This window comes from Diabrotica virgifera, chromosome 5 (genome assembly GCF_917563875.1).
Source record: "Diabrotica virgifera virgifera chromosome 5, PGI_DIABVI_V3a".
NCBI classification, from domain to species: domain Eukaryota; kingdom Metazoa; phylum Arthropoda; class Insecta; order Coleoptera; family Chrysomelidae; genus Diabrotica; species Diabrotica virgifera.
The window spans coordinates 146,396,165-146,416,148 of record NC_065447.1 but is presented as its reverse complement, the minus strand read 5'-3'; the positions used below and the strand labels follow the sequence as shown (position 1 = coordinate 146,416,148).

The 19,984-nt window shown below is 33.7% G+C and overlaps 1 protein-coding gene across 1 annotated transcript in view; it reads right to left on the bottom strand.

Moving 5' to 3' along the window:
- LOC126884470 (mediator of RNA polymerase II transcription subunit 25) overlaps window positions 1-19,984 on the bottom strand; it is a 170,145-nt gene that overhangs the window by 15,938 nt on the left and 134,223 nt on the right. Inside the window, exons 12-14 of the mRNA XM_050650405.1 lie at window positions 14,882-15,055; window positions 6,716-6,983; window positions 6,277-6,530 (exon numbers count right to left, since the gene is read on the bottom strand). Coding sequence (XP_050506362.1) covers window positions 6,277-6,530; window positions 6,716-6,983; window positions 14,882-15,055 — 696 coding nt within the window. The remainder of the gene's footprint in view (window positions 1-6,276; window positions 6,531-6,715; window positions 6,984-14,881; window positions 15,056-19,984) is intronic.

Genomic DNA, 19,984 nt, shown 5'->3' with positions numbered 1-19,984 from the left:
AGAGCTCCAGGATCAGACGGAGTACAATCTGAATTTCTTAAACTTCTTGATGATGAATCTTTACGAATACTATGTAAAATCTTCAATAATATCTATGACACAGGCAATATCCCAAAAGATTGGCTAGTTTCAGAATTTATTACCTTACCAAAGAAACAGGGAGCAAAAAAGTGCGGAGAATATAGGCTAATAAGTCTAATGAGCCATACATTAAAACTTTTTCTTAAAATTATACATCGTAGAATATACAAGCTATGCGAAGAGAGAATACAAGACACACAGTTTGGATTCATGAAACGCGTAGGTACAAGAGATGCACTATTTAGTCTAGAGGTTTTATTTCAAAGATGCAGAGATATGACTTGCTATATTTACACCTGCTTTGTGGACTACCAAAAAGCATTTGATACAGTTCAACACCGAAAAATGATGGATGTTCTAACAAAAGCCCAAATGGATGATAAAGACCGACGTACAATACAAAATTTATATTGGAACCAATCAGCCACAATAAGAACGAATCTTGGAGGAGAACCAACGGAAGCGATCCAGATTCTACGAGGCGTTAGACAAGGTTGTATACTTTCACCTGTATTATTTAACTTATATTCAGAGGAAATATTTAGTGAAGCCTTGGAAAATTGCGAACATGGAATACTTCTAAATGGAGAACGCCTAAACAACATCCGCTGTGCAGACGACACCGTTATTTTTGCAGACAGTTTGAACAGTTTACAGCAACTAATAAACAAAGTAAATGAAGTAAGTGAAAGATTTGGACTTCAAGTAAATATATCAAAAACTAAATTTATGATCATCAGCAAAAATAAATTAGAGATGCCCAACTACTTATCACTAATACACCAGTGGACCGAGTAAAACAGTATAACTATCTTGGAACAATAGTAAACGAACAATGGGATCACTCACAAGAAATAAAATGTAGAATAGAGAAGGCTAGGAGTGCATTCAATAACATGGTCAAACTCTTTAAAAGCCACAACCTTAATCTGGAGATAAAAATAAGGCTCCTACGATGTTATATCTTCTCAATATTGTATTACGGAGTTGAATCCTGGACACTCACTGAAGCAATGGAGAAAAAACTTGAAGCCTTCGAGATGTGGCTATACAGGCGAATCCTAAAGATATCACGGACGGACAAGATAACCAACGAGACCGTATTACGAAGAGTGGGCAAAGAGAGGTGATGTATACCATTAAAAGGAGAAAGTTAGAATATCTCGGACACATAATGAGAAACGGCACTAAATACAGATTACTGAAGGTAATCCTTCAAGGTAAAGTATTCGGAAAGCGAGGAATTGGGAGAAGAAGAATGTCATGGTTAAATAACCTGAGGAAATGGTTCTCCACAACAACAACTAATCTATTTAAAGCATCAGTTAATAAAATAATTATAGCCAGAATGATCGCCAATATTCGAAACGAATATCACTAAAAGAAGAAGAAGAATTGTTAAAGCTCTAATTCTAATATTAAACAACTGAAAAAAAAATCCAGTCGGTCTTGACGGTCCAGTTGGCTGGGGCTCAGTCTATCGACAAGTTTAGTGGATTTGCGATTTGCGGTCGCTGGTTCGAGCCTCAGCTAGGTCATGAAATTTATAAAAGGCCAACGCCGTAGTATAAAACTCAATAGAGTCTACGGCTTGGTCTGGATAAACTGGCGTCGGATCGGCCTATGGAGGAGCGGTACGGCAAGGGATAAGAGCTTGCGGCTTGGTGATACTCCTCCATAGATCCCTACCGAAGGGCGTTGACGCCTAAGAACGGTGTATACATTATTATAAGCTTTATTAGGTATGTTGACAGTTTTTTAAGAGAATATTATTTTATTGTAGTAACGGTAGAGCCTCTAGCTCGCGCATTCAGCTTGTCAGCGCATCGAACGCACGCAGCCCCACCAGACTTCTCACTACTAGCGACGAATGCTATGAGATGGTTCGCCGGAACAATATAAAATAGCGATCGAGGTCGAGGTAACAGAAAGTCAATTTGACCCGGAGAATTGATCTGGCAAGAATTCATCTGGCCACCAGATATTGCCTGGTGGCCAACTGGGCTTGTTAACCTGGTAGTATATAGATTATTTTAAAAGATGTTTCGTTTTACCTTATTTATATATTTTTTAGAAACACCGGGATCACTATTAGCAAAGGAACTTCTTCTTAAGGTGCCTTCTCCACTAATGAAGGTTGGCTATAACTACAGCAAATTGCTCTCTATCTTGAGCGGTTCTTAGTATCGAATGTGTGTCAATGCCTCTTCTTCCTTTCACTTTCCCTTCCATTATGAGTCATATAAAGTTGTATCTTTCTCCTCTGTAAATATGTCCTAATAACTCGTTTTTCGGATTTTTTACAATACTTATGAGCTCTCTCAGTCCACATTCTTCTCAACGCCTCGTTGTTGGTCACATGCTCTGTCCAAGAGATCTTCAGCATCTTTCGAAAAACCCACATCTCAATACGCCTCATGCTTGTAATTCCGACAGTCCATGTTTCCACTCCGTATAGCAATAAGGAATAAATGAATGTTTTTACAAATTGGTATCGGATATCCAACGATAAGGTAGAGTTTATTAGGAATTCTTTCATTCTTTGAAAAGCGGACCTAGCATACTCTATACGAGCACGTATTTCGATCTCGTGGTCAAGATCGTTTGTATCCAGCAACCAAGATACTGGAATCTTTGTACGGGTTCTATCTGATTGTTATAGATACGAATATTAATGTCGGCATTTGGTGCACGTGTAACAGCCATTACTTTTGTGTTTTATTTGGGTTTATATTCAGCCCCAAGTTATCTCCCTTTCTGGTTATGACATTCAAAAGTCGTTGCAAACCCTCAGCACTGTCCGCAAGAATAACGGTGTCGTCTGCGTATCTTAAGTTGTTTACGTATTCTCCGTTGATTTTTATTCCTTCTTCAATATTTTCGATTGCATTTTGAAAGATCTTTTCATATACGGATATCTTTTATCAAACAAATCTTTTATCAGACAAAATTATCCGATTTCTCTGCAGCAGTTAATTGTTCTTGCTTTGATATATTTGTCATTATTGAAAGTTGGTTGAACGATGATTTCCTAGATAAGGAACTTTATTTGGTTAATTATCACATATTCAGATATGATAGATCTAATCTTTCAAGTACTAAAAGTAGAGGTGGGGGATTTTGATACTTATTCATAGAAAAATAAAAGCTTTTAGAATGAGCCACATAAACAATTCAGTGGAGCAGTTATTTATATCTTGTTCTGTTTCAAATTTTAATTTTATCATTGGTGGTGTGTATATTTCTCCTAACAGTCCAAATAATTGCTATCTATCACATGTTGAAATGATTGAAGATTTGAGAATTCAGTATAATAAGTGCAGCTTTTATATTTTTGGTGATTTTAACTTGCCTAACATAACTCCCGATTTAAATAATATAGCACCATCTCAGATGAATGAAAACATTTCTAGTGTAGCACAATGTTATGCTTTTCTTGATTTTAAACAACATATTACTATTCCTAACTCTAATAAGTTTTTAGATCTACTATTTTCGAATGTGGATAGTATTCTAGTTTCATCTGCAATAGATCCTATTTTTTCTGAATCTACCCATCACAAACCATACTCCTTTGATTTACCTATATCGGACATTACAAATAATTTACTGTGCCAAGAATTTTACGATGATTTCAGAAACGTTGATTATATTAGCTTACAGAATTATTTGGGACCTATCAATTGGAACAAGTATTTAAATTTAAATGACATAAATACTGCAGTACACAATTTCTATCATATTCTGAGTATGGCATTAAATCTTTTTGTGCCCAAAAAGAAAAGTAAGGTATCAACTTTCCCAAAGTGGTTCAATGCTGAATTGAGAAATTTAATCATCCAAAAGAAAATAGCTCACAAAAATTACAAGAATACTGGCAATCGCTGTTATTACATAGAGTTTTCAAAATTACGCAGTCAATGTAATATTTTATCTAAAGAATGTTTTGTGAATTACAAAAGACCTTGAAAATAATTTTAATACCGATCCCAGGTCATTTTGGAGATTTTTTAGCCGAAAACATAATCTATATGATGTTCCTAATAATATGTATCTAGCTGATAAAAAAGCTGTGAATGGTGATCAGATAAGTGAACTTTTTGCTGTTTACTTCTCTGAAGTTTATGCTTCTTCCCTGGATGTAAGTTATCATGACACATTTAATAATTATTCATCTATAAAGTGTGATTCTTTGACAGCGCAAGTTATTTATGACGGTTTGTCAAAACTTTCTAATAACTTAACAGCTAGACCCGATGGACTTCCCGATTTTTTCTTGAAAAACTGTGCTTACAGTCTAACTCAACCATTGTTTGTTCTATATAACTTATCATTGAAATTAGGCATTCTTCCTGATAAATGGAAAACTAGCCATTTAAATATAGAAAATTACAGAAGTGTATCTAAACAATCGACCATTCCTAAACTACTTGATAAGTTGATTTATAACCATATTAGTTTTACTTGTCAACAATTAATAAATAATTATCAACATGGCTTTATGCACAAGAAATCCACAACTACAAACTTACTATCTTATGAAACATCTATTATCAGAGATCTGGAAAGAAAATGTCAGGTAAATTGTGTATACACAGACTTTTCAAAAGCCTTTGATAGGATTGACCACTACTTACTGTTACATAAACTTAAGGCATATGGTTTCAGCGATCAGCTTTTAAAGTGGTTTGCTAGCTATTTAATAGGTCGCACACAAAAAGTCAAACTGGGTTCATTTATGTCAGATGCAATACAAATAAAATCTGGAGTTCCAAGGTGCTCATTGCTCGCCCCCTTCTGTTCAATCTATTTATTAACGACATAGGTGAATGTTTTAATCACTCTAAGTACTTGCTATTTGCCGATGATTTAAAGATGTACAGATCTATCAAAGATCATGAAGATTGTAGTCTTCTTCAAAACGATCTCAATAATTTAGTTGAGTGGTGTAACAAAAACAGACTTTTTAAACGTTAATAAATGTCATTTCATTAGCTTCCACAAAGTTGCAAAAAAATATCAATCATCATATGTCATCGACAGTAAAGCGCTCTCTTATGTTAAAACAGTAAAGGATTTAGGAGTAATATTCGATGAAAACTTAACGTTTGTGGATCACATTAACTATGTGACAGCAAAGGCTTCAAAAGTATTGGGTTATATACTTCGCAGTTGTGCTGATCTTTCCCTTAATACAATTAAGGATGTTTACTCATCATTGGTTATATCTATATTAGAATTCTCCTCTATTGTCTGGTCACCATTTTATAATGTTCATGTTGTTTGTCTCGAGAGAGTTCAAAATAAGTTTTTAAGATTTGCAGCGTACAGATTGGGATATAATGTTATTGAACTAAACCACAACTATACCATCATCCGTGGTGATCTCAATTTGCACTCCTTAAAAGACCGTAGAATTATAAATGATCTAGCTTTTATTTATAAACTATTAAATAGTGAAATCAATTGCCGTGATTTATTAAAATTAATAAACTTTAATATTCCAAACCATGATCTGAGAAATAATAACTTGTTCCATGTACCTCATCATTCAACAAACTATGGTCTTAACTCACCAATAGATAGAACTTGAGTCGCCTGAATGATTTGGACATCGATTTATTCTCTTCTTCCAGTAGAGTATTTAAAAACCGACTAAAATCCATTTTTCCGGTCAGCACTTATGTATAATGTCTAATATTATATTTTCAGTAGATTTGTTAATTTTTGTCATGGACAATGCTTTTGTATTATGTAATTTATTAACTTTTTATTGTCTGTAGTTAGTTGATTAATGTCGGTTTATATTGTATTATTATTATGTATTGTCACTGCATAACGTGGATTGTGAGTATGTTAAATTTAGTTTTATTGTAATGTACTTACTACAGTTTTATGCTGTCACACTTTCATTTAATTCATTTAATTTTATTTTTTGTTTTTTTTACTGTTTTACTGGACTTTACTACTACTACTTTTACTTCTACTTATTGTTAATATATGTATATTTTTTATGAAATTGGGGAAACCCGTAAATAAATAAATAAAATAAATAAATCTTTTCATTTCGGAATACATATATATTAAAAAATAGTGGAGAAAGTAAACAGCCCTGACGAACTCCTGTTTCTATCGACATTCAATGGATATTTTATATAGGATAGGAATCAATAATCTAAATATTTATATACTTACGTTTTCCAGCATTTTATAATGCATTTCAGTTTGCTGTGCTGCTTGTAAAGCCTGTTCTAATTGGGAAGTCTTCATATAACTGATTTTTTCCAATTGACTTTTGTATTGTCTTTCTTGTTGTTGAGCAGCTTCCAACGTCTGTTTTAGCTGATTTATTTTCTCCAAATTATGCCTGCGTTCTACTTCAAGCTGATTCTCTAAAGGTGCATTACTCGGTACAGGATTCTGCATCATGTTGGGTTGATTATTATTTCCTGAAATAAATAGTTTAAGAAATATAACTTTGCCTTTTTTGCAATACCTTTTAGGGTGTCACATGAAAAACCATTCTTCATGTGATATGTTCGACTTTCGATTTAAAATCTGATAAACATAGCTTTTAGTATTTTTATTGGAGAATAAAATGAAACATGAGCTTATTGAATATACAAAAGTTTACCTTGCTGAATACCTGGCATCCTAATATTTGGTCTCATACCGCCCTGTGATACATTCTGGTTTATGATACCGCCCATTCCTTGTACTGGTTGTGATGCAGAACTAACGTTTTGAGTTATTTGGCCCCCGCCCATCGATATGCTATTTGTGGGAGAAATTAACATATTTTGTTGTGTATTTTGGGAACTAATCGGGTTTGCTCCGGACATCTGTGGAGAGGTACCAACTTGACCCACTTGTGGATTAATATTTGGAGCTCCAGGTCCTCCCTATAAAAAATATGTTAATTAGTTTCCTATTCAAATAAATATGTTTGTACAGCGAACTTTATAACCAGAACTGTATTTTTTTCCTATTTTTTAAACATTTTCAAAGTTTAGGTATATATTAATCAACAGGCATAAGGTTTCGGCTAGGCTCAAAACCTTCTAAATCCGCTTTAAAATACTACTGGAATGTTGACGTTAGAATCAAACCCTGCTATGTCCATTACTTTTATGAACAATAGAATACTTCTTTTTCTTGTATATTTTGTAGGTTTTCCTATCAAAATGGTCCAATACTCACTTTTGGTGGATTAATTGCGCCTAGTTGAAAATGAGGAATTCGGACAATAATAGTTGCGTTCGCGGGTACAGTGGACAAATTGTCGCCGACAAGTTCTAACCTTACTTAATATAAATAATACCGTTAATAGATAAATATAGAAGGTATATTTACTTTTAATTAATTTTAATAATTAATTATTAAATTATACTAGGTAAATATACCTTATACAGTTGAGTCCGCGAGTCTTTACCCGTGCGTCATTAATACCTGGCGAGATAAAACACATACTTTTTATTTAGCATCATTCTCTTCCACGCATGAAACTCATGACAAACCAGCTGCCGTTTGTTATTAAGTAAAAACACATGTTATTTTTATGAACCATCTAGACTCAGTGCATTGAAAAGAGATAGGTACAAAAAAAGACGATTCGGTATGTTTTCATATTTTAAGCACAATTTGTTTGACGTTTCTGCTTTGTTTACTTTTATGGCTGTCAGGCAGTTGAATTTTTTGCGGTTTTTGTCGAATTTTTGCGTTTTGAAGTTTCTTTCTATTACACAAATTGGGGTTTGAAATTTTAAGGTAAATAATTATATTTTGGCAATTAATATTTAAAACATACAAAGCTAACGTCATTCACACAGAAAAGAAATGATTGTGTTTAGATTTCCATCAAAGTGAATAAAATAACAAAAATAAAATATGTTATTGAATTTTTTTATAAATTGTTTATTTATTTATTAATCAATAATAATAAAAGAATTTATTAAGCTACTTCAAATGTAGCTGTAATTCTGCACAAAAATTTTGAAGCAAAACTTACATTTGACATTCTATATATTTGATAACGTCAAATTTTATAATAAAACCCGTAATCGGAACAGTAGCCACTTTCTGTCAGTTGTTGTTGCGTGAAATAGATTTCCGACTTATTTCGTATGCTTTAAATGATGACGCACGGGTAAAGACTCGCAGACTCAACTGTATATTTATCTAATAACGATATTATTTATATCATTTTAAAGTGCGCATACGTTTTGCTGCTAATTTCTCGCCGACTAGTCGCCGACAGGCACCCGCGAACGCACTTAATATATGGGCTTAGAATCAAAATCTGCTAAATCCAAACTAAAAGGACAAATTTCTGAAGATGTAAGGGGCATGCAGAAAAATCAATATATACCAAATTAATGTGCCATTTTATGACCTTTATTGATGCACCTATTAAGAAAATTTACATTTATTTATTGATGCACCAGAAAATTTACATTTTTAATGTTTTTTAATGTTGTTCTGAAGCTATTTCCTTGTGGTATTTTTGCAATTAACTATTTTAAATGGGAAATAAGCCACAATTTTACTAAAAAAATGATTTTATTAACGTTTTGACGTCCAAATCGGATGTATTTGTTCAACGATGTTGTCCAAATCAAAATACAAATTTTGTATTTTGACAACGACATCCGATTTGAACATCAAAACGTTAATAAAATCTTATTTTTTTTTTCTAAAATTGTGGCTTATTTTCCATTTAAAATAGTTAATGTTTTTTAGTCTCCTGAAAAATTTCAGAACATGGATGTATTAGCAGGTTTTGATTCTATAGACCTCAATTATAAAATTTAATTTTAATTACAATTAATTGTGACTTAATCCCATATAAACGTAATATTTAACTAAATTGGTACGATTTATAGATACTTTACGTTATAAAATTTATGACGTGCTTTAAGATATATTTTAATCCAGGTGTATAAATTATTTTATAAAATAAAAAAAATTCAAAGATACAATCTAATTGTATCTTTGAATTTTTTGTAGACGAAATAACGTAAATAAATAAACGATACAATTTATTAGGAGGAACATTTATGAAACTTAGATCTATTTTGAGCAACCCTCAGCTGAATTTACAACTAAGAATCAAGTTCCTAAAATGTTATGTGTATCCTGTATTACTATATGGATGTGAAATCTGGATCATGATGGTTATAACATGATGAACAAATTAGAAGCCTTCGAGATGTGGTCATATCGTCGAATGCTCAGAATATCTTGGGTTCAACGCATTTCAAACAAAGAAGTCTTAAACAGAGTAGATCAAGGAGAAGGTGACTTAATCAAGATGATAAAAAAAGAGAAAAACAAATATCTCGGGCATACAGGGTGAGTCATGAGGAACTGTACATACTCCTACCTCGTATAGAGGCCTCTATGGGGAATAACAAATGACCATTAAAAAGTGTCTGCTCCCATTGTTTAATAATATACAGGGCGAGTTTCGCATTTTGACAGAAATTTATATTCGTCATAATTTTTGAACAGTAAGATCGATGTGTCTCTTATTTTGGTAAATCGTTACACTATTACCACCTAATCAACTGATTTATTCAAACTAGAAAAAATCAGGTCCGGCTTTAAAAAATTAGTTCGTTTGGGTCTTAGAAAAAATTTCACCCTGTATACGCTTTTTGAAAACTCTAATATTAATTTTACAAATTAGACAAATAGGCAATTAAAATGGCATATTTATTTTTTCTCCATACGATTACTTAATTTTTTTATTAAAAAATCAAATTTGTCAAAATCGCAATTTATATAAAATATCGCAATATTTATATAAATCGCAATATATAAAAATAAAATATTAAACAACGTTTTTCTTAAAATTAAAAGTTTCACCATTTTTTTTTCTATAACACGTCTAGATCTTAAAACTCCCCATAACACTTCTCTTTGGACTCTATAGTTTAACATAGACGTGATCAAATAGATAAATTTTAAATTTTTTCACTTAATTTTTGCGATTTAACTTTGCAATTCACGAAGCTGCACCTTTTATTTTTAAAAACTCATAACTTTTACGAGAAGAAGACTGAAAGTCTACAACAATTGTCATAGTCTTCACAATGGTAAGAGATATATGCTGTAAAATTTCAGAAATTTTTTTTTAAATGGAACGTTGTAGCGAGTTAAACCGTGATTTCATCTTTTTTTTTATTATTAGGTTAAAATTCCGATTTTGACAAATTTGATTTTTTAATAAAAAATTAAGTAATCATGTAGGGAAAAATAAATATGCCATTTTAATTGCTTATTTGTCTAATTTGTAAAATTCATATTAGAGTTTTCAAAAAGCGTATACAGGGTGAAATTTTTTCTAAGACCAAAACGAAATAATTTTTTAAATCCGGGCCCGATTTTTTTCTAGTTTGAATAAATCAGTTGATTGGGTGGTTACATAAATTAAATATTTGTTCAAAAAAAATTAATTTTTGTAATAAAAGTAATTTTTTTTAAATCTATGGTTCACTTTACCAAACTTTTAATTATTATTCATAGTCAAATTTGATTTTTGAAGTTATACTTCTTTACGCGCGCTATGAGGGTGAATTTTTATATGTTAAAACCTACGATCCCGGCGCATGCGCATTATAACTTTGTTCTGATTGGATGTTCAAATGACATGATTAATTATTTATATGGGAAATAAGCCACAATTAAAATGAAAAAAATAATTTTATTAACGTTTCGAATATTATAATTTTTTTGCTTAGCAACAACACTTTAGTTTATTTTAGTAATATTTTGTATTTTGACAACGGCACCCGATTTGGGCGTCGAAACGTTAATAAAATTATTTTTTTCATTTTAATTGTGGCTTATTTCCCATATAAATAATTAATCATAAAAATGCCACAAGGAAATAGCTTCAGAACAACATTCAAATGACATGTCAAAAATTATCCAATATGGCAGCTGTAGCGCAGCTGTGGTTTGGACGGTTGACGGTTTGGTTATGTATGGTTGTTGTGTTTTAAAATTTGTAGGAAGAGAAACAACAAAGGTTAGTTAATAGTTATACTGCCTTTTTAAATAGTTTTCATATTATATTTTTGAAGTTATACTTAAAAATGTTTTAATTTATGTATGTATCAGTCCAGAAAAGGTGTGAAAAGAATATATTAGTGTGTTTAAATATATTTTTCTACAAACGTGTTAAACTCCATAGGAGCGTTAAAAATGCTACTTTAAGGCACTAGTGCCTTAAAATTTTTAAGGCACTGCAGTTAAAAGTGAATTGTCAAATTGTGAAACGTCAAAATATTTACATTTCATTTATTAACATTAATATTAATAATACAAGTTGCGCAATTTGAAAAAGGTGGTTTAAAAGGTTTTTTATTATAATTTTGTGTCTTTGGATTTGTCTTCCTTGGGCGTAAAATAATAAAACATCTATTTTTATATTTCACTTGTCACCGTGATGTATAATTATGTATATCTGAAACGTAAGTTGCATGCGGCTTGATGGCCTTGTTGGTAGAGCATTGGATCAGAGATCAAAAACTCGCGAGATTGCGGGCTCAAATCCCGGACGATTCATATTTTTTTTTTATTATTTGGCATTTTAAGTTTTGGTTCATTTTTGGTAATTATTGTTAATTTTTTGTATTGTAACTGTTAAGTATTCTTGTTCTCATGATCATTTTTCAGTGCGTCACAGTTTTTCGATTTCTCTCTAATGCATTAAGTTAGATAAGACGGAAAAAGCGGTAGCTCCGTGATTAAACACAAAAATAATGCAGCATTACAATGGTTATATACATAAGATGTCTATTCCTAACCTACGTTTGATTCGTTGATATTTAGAATGCGCGTTTTTTCTAGCCAATCAAATACACGTATTACGAACATTTGACGAAAACTTCGTTCATTTTGGCCATTTTTTAGAAGTGTCAAAGAGTCAAGTGACGGTTATTATTCAGGTCAGTATTTTGTGTACCTGTCATTTTGAAATTTCGAATTCGACTTCCCTTGTGTTTCACAACGTCTTTGTGCATTTTTTTGTGTTTTGGTTTAGAATTTAGTTCGTTAAAAGTTAGTCATTGGCGTGAGGAGACTAGAGACATTTGAGATGTACCGAAGAGTGCTAAATATCTCATGAGTAGATAGAATAGCCAACGTGGAGGTAATGAGACTTACGCATAAGGAACGAGAAGAACTAACAAATAAGAAGAAAACTGAGATATATGGGACATGTGATGAGAGATGTATATCTAATACTCCAGGTCATTATGCAAGAAAAAGATCTATAGTAAGGAGACGTAACTCATAGCTGAAGAACCTTGGGAACTGGTTTGGATGTAATAACAATGGATTATTTAGAGCCGCGGTTTCAGAAATAAAGATCGCTCTGATGACTGCCAACTTTTGAAGCACCTAGAGAAGGAGATAAAAACACAATTAATGGATAGTTTTGTGTCATTTTTTTCCATATGTGTTTCCATATTTATAAATTTAATTAACAATATTGTTTACTTTTTAATTTTATTCCCCTTTATAAAAATACCTACATGTTAACATATTGTGTAAAAATCAAATATACTAAATTACTAATTAGTTTAATTCCACCAGCTTTTCACCTATGGCTAAGTACGATTCTAGCATCTGTCAGATTCGTCAATAATTACATGAAATAAGTCTCGACACACCCAATACAGTATATGACGTCATAATTAATGACGCACTGAAAAATGATCATGAGAACAAGAATAGGTATATTTATTTCGTTTAAATTATATTATAATAGAAGTATAACTTCTTACGTGCGTACAAAGTACACACACATTCTTTTTTTTATAAAAAATTAAGTAATCATGTGGGGAAAAAATAAATATGCGATTTTAATTGCCTATTTGTCTAATTTGTAAAATTCATATTAGAGTTTTCAAAAAGCGTATACAGGGTGAAATTTTTTCTAAGACCCAAACGAACTAATTTTTTAAAGCCGGACCTGATTTTTTTCTAGTTTGAATAAATCAGTTGATTGGGTGGTAACATAAATCAAATATTTGTTAAAAAAAAATAATTTTTGTAATAAAAGTTAATTTTTTTAAATCTATGGTTTACTTTACCAAACCTTGAATTCATAGTCAAATTTGATTTTTTTATAAAAAATAAGTAATCGTGTGGGGAAAAAATAAATATGCCATTTTAATTGCCTATTTGTCTAATTTGTAAAATTCATATTAGAGTTTTCAAAAAGCGTATACAGTGTGAAATTTTTTCTAAGACCCAAACAAACTAATTTTTTAAAGCCGGACCTGATTTTTTTCTAGTTTGAATAAATCAGTTGATTAGGTGGTAATGGTGTAACGATTGACCAAAATAAGAGACACATCGATCTGACCGTTCAAAAATTATGACGAATATCTGTCAAAATGCGAAACTCGCCCTGTATATTGTTAAACAAGGGGAGCAGACACTTTTTAATGGTCATTTGTTATTTCCCATAGAGGCCTCTATACGAGGTAGGAGTATGTACAGTTCCTCATGACTCATCCTGTATAATGAGAGGTAGCAGATACAGGATGCTGCAGTTCATACTCAACGGAAAGATCGATGGAAAAAGTGGAATTGGTAGGAAGAAGTATTCATGGCTCCGAAACCTTCGCCAATGGATTGGCTTATCAGCAGATCAACTATTACATGCCGCGCAAGATCGAGAACGATATCGGCAAATTGTCATGGAAGCTACCCACGCCTAAATTTGGGCACGGTACTTAAAGAAGAAGACAATTTATCAATTGAACGATAATCTATTTGAGGGAAAATAATAACAGCCAAAACTATAGGATTAAAGTTATGGACAGCAACCTATCAATAGCACTTAGGGATTCATCTACTAGTTACTTTAACAAACATAAGCATTTCCTTCTGGCACCCAAAACTATACAGCTAGCGCATATGATCCAATTTTATTGTTTTACAATATGAGTGCGTCATTTCAAAATATACTCTAAACCAATGAAAAACGACTTCTCTCAAACCTGCGTTTCGAAGCCGCAAAATTCTTTTGATCGTCAATAATATCAAATGTCCTCGAAGGATCGGAAAAAGTGCAGATATTTACCTCCGATTTTTTAATCTCAATTTATTTGTGTAGCAACCAGTTTTGTTGTTATATTTATAAATCCATAAGTAACTGTATCTAATGGAATCATTTTCATTAAGTTATACGCTCTGAGCTTCGCTGGTGTCGCTCCTAGCGGTTACTAATTCAACTTTCACCGGTAATTTTTAAATTTATTATTAAATTGTTATCGCTTAATATTTACAACGCAAAAAATTAATTAAATTGTATTCGATTTTTTAAAGATTTTGCTAATCATTTTGACGTTCTATTGATAAAATATGAATTTCCTACTTCGGATACTTTCACAATTATCGTGTAGATGGCGCTAAGATTGATAGATTGATTTATAAAATCATATTACGGAACATTAAAAAAACTTAAATTCAGTATTTAAAACGTAAGTATATTTACGTTAAAAATATATACCACAGCTTTGACCAACTAATATTTTTTATAATTAATGTTTTTAATTTTAATTTTAAATTAATCACTTTGACATTTATGTCAAATTTCCGGTAAAGGTTTACAGACTTGTCACTACTGGCGCTCGCGAATTTGAAAATATCCCCTCTACGTACGAGCTCACAGCGTATAGAGGGGTAATTAATTAAACTATTCGTTAAACTAACTAGACTGAAGACTAAACTTATTGCAATATAATTTACAAACTTTAAATAAAGGATGATATTTCCTTACCTGTCTCATTTGCTGTGTTGATTTTTGTTGCTGAATAACTTTCCTTAGCCTATCTACGAACGCCACTTGATCATTTGGTATAAAACCCAAATATGCCTTTTTATCAGATGTATACAACAATATAAGAACTTTAATGTCGCAAGGTGCAACACTTGTGAAATGTACACATCCAGCCTAAAAATATTAAAAAAAATATTAATAAAAATATAGATAGACTAACAAATATTATTCTTAAAAATAATATATTGCAAATATGGTCCTTAAGTTAAGCTAAACCGTAACATTGTATGATTGATGTTGAATATTTTGTATATAGTATAGTATAGTTGATCCAAAAGATGGCATAACCCAGACATCCAAAGTGAAAGTTATCCTTCAACACCAAATTGTTCTATATGGTCCACACAATGTCCAGAAAAAAGTCACACCATTTTGAGCGTCGAGCTTGGGGGGGACAGGGGGGAGAAATCGGTAAATTCGTAGTTTTTTACGTTTTTCGTCAATATTTCTAAAACTATGCGGTTTAGCATGAACTACCTTCTATACAAAATTGTTCTACATTAAATTTAAAATAAAAAAGGGCCTATGCATAACCTTTCTAAAATGAATGGTCCCAAAGTTACGGAGGTAGTATTGTATAACTGGTCCAAAAAAAGGCCTAACCCAAACATCCAAAGTAAAAGTTTTCCTTCAACACCAAATTGTTCTGTATGGTCCACATATTGTTCAGTAAAAAGTTACACCATTTTGAGTGTCCGGTTTGAGAGGGAGATGGAGGAGAAGTCGGTAAATTAGTAGTTTTTTTAAGTTTTTCGTCAATATTTCTAAAATTATGCTTTAGCTAAAACAATGTTATATACAGAAATGTTTTACGTGAAATTTAAAACAAAAAATGTTCTATACATAATTGTTATAAAATCAACGGTTCCAGAGTTACGGAGGGTGAAAAGTCGAGGTTTTCGATACTTTTTATATTTTTGGGCAATGTATGGTATAACTATACCAAAAACCCAGACATCCAAAGTGAAAGTTATCCTCCAACACTAAATTGTTCTATATGGTCCACATAATATCCAGAAAAAAGTCACTCCATTTGAGCGTCTGGTTTTGTGAGGAGAGGGGGGAGAAATCGGTAAATATAAAAAGTATCGAAAACCTCCACTTTTCACCCTCCGTAACTCTGGAACCGTTGATTTTATAACAATTATGTATATAACCTTTTTTTGTTTTAAATTTTATGTAGAACATTTTTCTATAGAACATTCTTTACACTAATGCATAGTTTTAGAAATATTGACGAAAAACCTAAAAAAACTACTAATTTACCGACTTCTCCCCCATCTCCCTCCCAAACCGGACGCTTAAAATGGTGTAACTTTTTACTGAACAATATGTGGACCATATAGAACAATTTGGTGTAGAATGAAAACTTTTACTTTGGATGTCTGGGTTAGGCCTTTTTTTGGACCAATTATACTATACTACCTCTGTAACTTTGGAACCGTTCATTTTAGAAGGGTTATGCATAGGGCCTTTTTTTATTTCAAATTTAATCTAGAACAATTTTGTATAGAGGGTTGTTCATGCCAAACCGCATAGTTTTAGAAATATTGACGAAAAACGTAAAAAACTACGAATTTACAGATTTCTCCCCCCTCTTCCCCCCAAACCCGACGCTCAAAATGGTGTGACTTTTTTCTGAACATTACGTGGACCATATAGAACAATTTTTGTGTTGGAGGATAACTTTCACTTTGGATGTCTGGGTTTGGGTCTAAGTATACCATACTAATAGCTATCTATTTGGTAACTGAAACGTTAAAACAAACACGAATACAGAATCTAGAAATAGTGAGAAGACTTTAGAGGCGTTTGAAAGTTACTAAAATATTTCAGACTAAATCATTACTATATAAATGGCCGACCAAACCGAGTATTCCTTCTGTATGAAAGTAGAATGGGTAATAAGCAATTTGGATTCAGAAATAGTCTAGGAACTAGATAGGCACTATTTGCCTGAGCGTTCTCTTACAAATAGACCAGGGCATTTAGCACTAAAACACCCGAATAAATAAATTTTTAAATACAGCACCTAGAGACTTGCAGTTTTTTGCATTATGTTCAGGTTGACGTCAGGAAAAAAGTCTACTATTCAAAAATGGGTGGAAATGCATAATTGCACTGTAAAGTGCATAAAATGCATCAAAAATTGCATAAATATAGAAATAAAGTCAAAATCAGTATACTCAGGAACAAAATTTATTTATTGGGGGGGTTTCTGGGGTCACTGAATACGATTACGCCATCAGAACTGATCCCCGGATCACCTGATGCCCAAGGTCACAGCAAGAGACGTCATCTTCTGGAGTCTCGATGGGTTTCGGCATTAAATCGATGCAAACGGATTACTCGCGGCTTTTAGGGGTCGCTAAATACGAATATGATATCAGAATTGACCTCCGGAGTAGCTGGTGCCCAGGGTCGCTACAAAGGCACGTCATCTTCTGGAGTTTCGAGGGATTTCGGCACTAAATTGATGTAACTGGACTACTCGGGGGGGATTTTGAGGTGGTTAAACACCAAGATGCCATCAGGACAGACCTTAGGATTATCTGGTGCCCAAGGCCACTGTAAGGGACGTTATCTTCTAGAGTTTCGAGGCCTTTCGATATCAAATTGATCCAAACGGATTACTTACGGGTTTTTGAGGTCGCTAAACACGAATATGCAATCAACACCGACTCCCTGTGCACCTGGAGCCCAAGCTCACTGCAAGGGGCGTCCTCTTCTGGAATTTAAGAGATTTCGGCATGAAATTGATAAAAATGGATTACTCGGGGTTTTTGAGTCGTTAAACACGAATATGCCATCAGAACAGACCTCTCGATCACCTAGTGCCCAAGGTCACTGCAAGGGACGTCATCTTTTGGAGTTTCGAGGGTTTTTGGCATAAAATGGATCCAAATGAATTACTCGTGAGGTTTTTAAGGTGGCTAAATCCGAATATGCCATTAGAAGAGACGCACGGAGTACATGGTGCCCAGTGTCACTGTAAGCGACGTTATCTTCTGGAGTTTCGGGAAATTTCGGCATTAAATTGATGCAAATGGATTACTGAGAGGTTCTTGAGGTCGCTAAATACGAATATGCCATCAGAACCGAATCCCGGAGAAATTGGTGCCCAAGGTTATTCTAGGGGCGTCATCTTCTGGAGCTTCGAGAGTCTTCGGTACTAAATTGATTCAAACGGATTACTCGTAGGATTTTGGGGTTGCTGAACGCGAATACGTTATCAGATCTCACCCTCAGAGCACCTGGTACCTAAGGCAGGTCATCTGAAGTTCCGAGGATTTTCGGCATTCAATTGATGCAAATGGATTACTTACTAATCGGATTTTGGAGTTGTTGAACACGATTGCGTCATCAGAACAGACACCAGAGCACCTGGTACCCAAGGCACGTCGTCTTCTGGAGTTTCGAGGGATTTCGGTACTAAATTAGTGCAAACGGATTACTCTTAAGTTTTTGGGGTTGCTGAACATAAATACGCTATCAGAACAGATACCGAAGCAGCTGGTCCCTAAGGCATGTTATCTTCTGTAGTTGCGATAGTTTTCGGTATTAAATTAATACAAACGGATTACTCTTGAGTTTTTGGGGTTGCTGAACATGAATATGCCATCAGACCCAACCCACGCAGCATCTGGTGCCTAAAGCAGGTCATCTTCTGGAGTTTAGAGTGTTTTCAGTACCAAATTGATGAAAACGGATTACTCATGGGTTTCTGAGGTACCTGAACACGAAAACGCCATCAGAACAGACACCGAAGCACCTGGTGCCTAAAGCACGTTATCTTTTGGAGTTTCGAGAGTTTTCGGCACTAAATTGATGAAAAATGGATTACTTTTTGGTTTTAGGGTTGTTGAACACGAATATAGTTTACATGAGGAATTCTGGAGTATCTTGTGATTACGGTAATTACTAATAACGTCAACGCATAATAACACTTATATAAAAAAAATTAAATAGATCAACATAGTAGAGTTTATATTCTGCAAACCCAAAAACCCATGAGCAATTCGTTTACATCAATTTAGTACCAACATTTTTCGAAACTCCATAAGATGATATACCTTAGGCACCAGGTGCTCCGGTGTTTGTTCTGACGGCGTATTTGTCTTCGGCAACCCCAAAAACCCATAAGTAATCCATTTGAATCTTTTTAATGCCAAAAACCCTCGAAACTCCAGAGGAGAACGTGCCTTAGACCCAGGTGCTCCGATGTCTCTTCTAATGGCGTATTTGTGTTTAGCAACCCCAAAAACCCGTGAGTAATCTGTTTGCATCAATTGAGTACCTAAAACTTTCGAAACTCCAGAAGATGACGTGCCTTATGCACCAGGTCCTCCGGTGTTTGTTCTCATGGGGTATTCGTATTCAACATCCCCAAAAACCTATAAGTAATCTGTTTGCATCAATATAGTACCGAAAACCTCGCCTAGCGGGTGACGTCCCTTGCAGTGACCCTGGGCACCAGGTTCTACGATGGTCTGTTTTGATGGCATGTTAGTGTTTACCGACCTCAAAAACCCCGAGTAATTTATTTTCATCAATTTAATGCCGTAATTCCTTAAAACTTTAGAAGATGACGTCCTTTGTAATGACCTTGGGCACCAGGTGCACAGGGGGTCGGTTGTGATGGCATATTCGTGTTTAGCGGCCTCAAAAACCCCCCAGTAATCCATTTGCATCAATTAAATGCCGAAAACCCTCGAAACCCCAGAAGATGACGTGCTCTAGTAGCGACCCTAGGCACCAGGTATTCCGAAGTCCAATTATGATGGCATATTCGTGTTTAGCGATTCCAAAAACCCGTAAGTGATCCGCTTGCGTCAATTTAATACCAAAATCCCTTGAATCTCCAGAAGACGACGTGCATTAGTAGCGACCCTGGGCACCAGGTAATCTGGAGGTCAATTCTGATGGCATATTCGTGTCCAGCGACCTCAAAAACACTCCAGTAATCCATTTGCATCAATTAAATGCCGAAAACCCTCGAAACCCCAGAAGATGACGTGCCCTAATAGCGACCCTGGGCACCAG